This window comes from Lathyrus oleraceus, chromosome 2 (assembly GCF_024323335.1).
Source record: "Lathyrus oleraceus cultivar Zhongwan6 chromosome 2, CAAS_Psat_ZW6_1.0, whole genome shotgun sequence".
Lineage (NCBI taxonomy): Eukaryota > Viridiplantae > Streptophyta > Magnoliopsida > Fabales > Fabaceae > Lathyrus > Lathyrus oleraceus.
In genome coordinates, this window is record NC_066580.1 from 136,791,908 (window position 1) to 136,796,622 (window position 4,715).

At 41.8% G+C, this 4,715-nt stretch overlaps 2 protein-coding genes across 2 annotated transcripts; both read left to right on the top strand.

The window, feature by feature from the left end:
• Nucleotides 1-514: 514 nt before the first annotated feature.
• Nucleotides 515-1,246, top strand: LOC127122272 (uncharacterized). Its single transcript, XM_051052636.1, has one exon. It carries the CDS (start codon nt 515-517, stop codon nt 1,244-1,246), a length of 732 nt encoding a protein of 243 aa, XP_050908593.1.
• A 1,608-nt stretch (nt 1,247-2,854) lies between these two features.
• On the top strand, nt 2,855-3,721 carry LOC127122273 (uncharacterized). The gene has a single exon (XM_051052637.1). It carries the CDS (start codon nt 2,855-2,857, stop codon nt 3,719-3,721), a length of 867 nt encoding a protein of 288 aa, XP_050908594.1.
• The last annotated feature ends 994 nt before the right edge of the window (nt 3,722-4,715 follow it).

The window sequence follows — 4,715 nt, forward strand, 5'->3', positions numbered from 1 at the left end:
TGTTGACCTATGAGACTTAGGACTTGTTGGGTTAATGCGAAAACCTCACTCAGAATAGATCATTCTTTGAGGATATTATTGTCTTACGAGTAGTCGTTCTTACGATAATATTGTCATGTGTGATCCATGACTCTGGGAACCGTGTCTAGAACCGTGGTGTCGATGGTTGTGTAGTATTGACCTATGAGACTTAGGACTCGTTGGGTTAATACAAAGACCTCACCTAGAATAGATCCTTTTTAAGATATTATTGTCTTACGATTAGTCGTTCTGACGATAATATTCTTGAATTGGGTCCATGACTCTAGGAACCTTTTAAACACTAGAGCCTACCTGTTTGGTTTTCCTATTCCTGGAACTTTTCCTCCACGAAGTAATTAATCTGAATGTTCCAATTATCACCTACCCAACTGTACATACATAAACATAAAACATTTCATAATCATAACACATATGACATGTACATATTTTCAAGGGACCTAAAGACTCGTTTGATTGCAGGCATTCAGAAGACATGGGTAGCAATCAAAAAAGTACTTATTCATTCAAGTTCAGGGATCCAAATCTAGGATTGATTAAGGGGTTGATCTCAGATTTGAAAAAAATCAGAAGGAACAACTTTTGTGTTGAGTATGGTGGCATGTTGACTATCATGAACACTGAGGTGGATGCTTGGGCCATTTTCACTTTTGCACAACTCAATGATCCTCCCTTACGGTGTTTCACATTCCAGGACTTCCAGTTGGCGCCAACACTGGAAGAGTTCTCACGTATAGCAGACATTGGTATCAAGGATGCAGTCCCTTACACCGGTCTAGGGGAATTTCCTACACATCAACAAATAGGTTCATCTATACATCTATATAAAGCGGAAGTGAAAGCTAATCTTGGACCAAAAGGAGACACTTTGGGCTTCATTTTGAAGTTCTTAGTGGGAAAAGCTTCAGATTTCAAAAGTAAAGAAGATTGGGTCACTTTCAATGCTTTGTTAGCCTTGATACTCTATGGGATTGTCTTGTTCCCGAACATTGATGACTTCGTGGACATGACTGCTATACGCATTTTCTTGCTCAAGAATCCCATTCCCACCTTGCTTGCAGATGTTTATCACTCTATCCATTGGAGAAATGAGAAGAATGGGGGGATGATCCAGTGTTGCACTCCTTTACTGTATAAATGGTTCTTATCTCACTTACCAAGCGAAAGGCCTTTTGTTCAGAACAAGGATAACCTCAAGTGGTCTTAAAAAATCATGTCTCTCACTGCCAGTGACATCTCCTGGTACTCTCGTGTTTATGATGATGTGGACATAATCGTCAAATGTGGCAACTTCCATAATGTGCCACTCATAGGAACTCGAGGTTGCATCAATTACAACCCTGAGCTTGCTATGCGGCAACTTAGGTTTCCTATGGATGACAAACCAGAAGACAAGTTGTTAGAAGGTTTCTTGCTGGGAGAAGGAGTGAAGGACTTTGATCTGGTGAAGAGGATAGGTCGTGCCTGGACTAAAGTTCGTAGAGAAGGAAAAAGGGAGCGTGGAAAGAAGAATTGTATAGCTAGAGGGCCATATATAAGTTGGGTCCAAGCCAGAGCTTCTCAAGACAAACTACCATACCCTTATAAGCCTCCAATGCATACAAATCCTCCAGAACCTACTCACGTCACTATGGAGGAAGCTAAAGAGCTCAAAGTTTTCATCCAAAGTTTGGAAAAAGAGAATGAAGAGCTACGGTTGAACCTTCTCCGGATTACTGAAAAAGGGATAATCATAACTGGGAGCTTGGGCGGAAGAAAACACAGCTTCAAGCAAATGTGGAAAGGACTGATAAAGTGGAATATAAGAGAAAAAGAGTCAAACAGGGGTTAGATCAGGCTGACAGCTGCTTGAATACCGTCAAAAGCCAACTGAAAGAGGCTGAGAGGGATTGTCGTGAGAAAGAGAAATGGTGGAAGCTCGCCATAAAACAAAAGAAGGAGATAAGAGAGACGCTTGAGGCTAAGATAGCCAACCTCAGTGTTTTACTCTGTGAATCAAAAGAAAGGGAAGAACAAGAACGCCGCAGTAAAGAGAGTGCTCTGGCTGTTACTCAGGTTACACCTGAAATGTGGAAAGGAAAGTGCCAGGAGGCTGAAAATGCTAATGAGTGGGAACGATACTGGAGAGGCCGACATGACTCTTTGCTACGAGAAGGTGAAGATTGGATGAACATAATGGAAAATGTGAATGCTAGTTTGGCAGCCTGCGAGGAAACCATCCAGTTTTTACATGAACAAAGAAATGAGTATCGAGACAAGTTTTCCAGTTTGATAGACTTCTGTAATGGCATGGCTAAGAATGTGCCTTTGATGCTAAGATGTGCTCTGGAAGACATAGACAATGACAACATCCCTCTTTCAGTTACCGAATTTATTTATCTTTCTGAAGACATGATGAAAAGGTTCAAAGGAGGCTTGGAAGAGCTCAACAAACAGAAGCCTACAGTCTAACCCTGTCGTTTTGTACTTTCCTTTATGTTTGAAAGAATATTTTGTACTCAATCCTTGTACTCTGTTTTGAATTGAATGAATGAAGGATTTTGAGTTTCTTTTGTATAAAAAGTTTGGTCCCATTCTTGTTTATTCCCCATGATCTCTTTGAATGCTTGCTAAATAAAAAGGAATCTAACACGATTCCCTGAAAATAAAATTGAACATAAGCATAAAAGACATTTTTTATAGACACGTGCATCAAAGTACGCATCATGCATTTCATTTCTCAAAATAAAAATTCATTTCATTTTTTCCTCGTCTCCAGTAGTTCAAGCTGATTCCTCAACGTGCATACGCTACCCGCTCCAACACAAGAAGAATCATGGATGTAGTTCGAGAAGAACAAGCTGCCTTCAGAGAGGAGATGGACTCTGTCAAAAGCAAGATTGAGCAGATCTTTGAGGCTATACAAGCTCTGGCTAGAAGGGAAGAAGAGGCTCGTGTTGCCGCTGCTGCAATGAACGATGCTCTAGTTCAAGGGGTTACTCTTCAGTCAGGACCTTCAGTTCCCGTTCCAAATCCCGTTATCTATGGTCTTCCTCCAGGTTTTGTTCCACCGCCTGAAAGAACTCATGTGCCTCCACCTGCGCATACTTCTGGGGTAGCTGATGGAGCCGCTGCGCAAGGACCTCCGATAGTCAATCAAGTAGTCATTCCTCACACTGGTGAGGAGCTCCAGGATGAGTTTGAAATGCAGAATTATAATGGAGCTTCTCCAATGGTTATCCCTACTGTTGCCCAAGATTCTAAGGCTATCTTGATGTGTCGTGCTCTGGCCGAAAAGCTAAGAATCTTGGAAGGACATAACTCAACCCGATTAAGTGCCTTGGAGATGTGTCTGGTCCTAGACGTGGTGATTCCTCCAAAATTCAAAGCGCCTGAATTTGAAAAATACAAAGGTCTCACCTGTCCTAACATACACTTGAAAATGTATTGCATAAAAATGGCTGCCTATGCCAAAGATGATAAACTCATGATCCATTGCTTTCAGGATAGTCTAACTGGGGCATCTTTGGATTGGTACATGCAGTTAGAATGTAGCAACATCCATACTTGGGATGAGTTAGCTGAAGCATTTGCAAAGCAATACAAATATAATACTGACATGGCACCAAACCGTACTCAACTTCAGAGTATGGCCCAGGAAGACAATGAGTCTTTCAAAGAATATGCGCAACGCTGGAGATAATTGGCTGCAAGGGTGCACCCACCATGGGTTGATCGTGAATTGATTGACATTTTCATGGGTACCTTGCAGGGCCAATATTATGAAAGATTGATCAATAGTGTGTCCACAGGATTTTCTAACATGGTGATCATGGGAGAAAGAGTAGAAGAAGGACTGAAAAGTGGTAAAATCCAGGGAGGTTCCAGCAGTCAACCAATCTTGAAGAAGCCTTTCAACGGATTCAAGAGGAAGGAGGGTGAGACTAGTGCCATTTCTTCTCAGAGGGGGAGGGCACCATACAAGGCTCCTGCTTTTGTGCCTTATTATCAATACCCTTACGTAGCGGCTGCTCAATATCCAACCATGCCTTACCGTCCAATTGCTCATGTTCCTATTCTAGCTCTGGTACCTCACTATCAAGTTCCAGTTCCTCAATATCAAGCTCCACAACCTCAGTTCCAGGCTCCTCCACCTCAACATCAACAGAGAAATCAACAGAATAATCAACCACGTCCAGTTCAGCAGCAACGACCAAATCAACAGAGGCCATATCAACAGTATAATAATGTGAATACCACTCCTATCCCAATGACTTACACTCAATTGCTACCGTATCTGATTCAGAATAGGACTGTCGTGACAAGGGCATTACCTCCAATTCCGAAGCCCCATAAGCCTTGGTAAAATGAGAATTCTAGATGTGCCTTTCATGCTAATTCAGAGGGTAATACAACAGAGAATTGCAAGGTGTTCAAGCTTCGGGTCCAAGAGTTGATAGATCAGAAAATATTGTCTTTTGCTGATGTTCCAAATGTGGGGAACAATCCTTTGCCTAAACATGATAGTTCAGGTGTCAATGCTATAGAAAGTTCAACTGATGATGGATTGATAAAGGATGTGTTCAAGTTGAAGACTCTTTTAACAGTGGTCCATGCTAGATTGGTGGAAGCAGAATTGATGAATGGAGTACATGATAATTGTGTGGTGTGTTCGTCCAACCCTGATCAATGTGGTG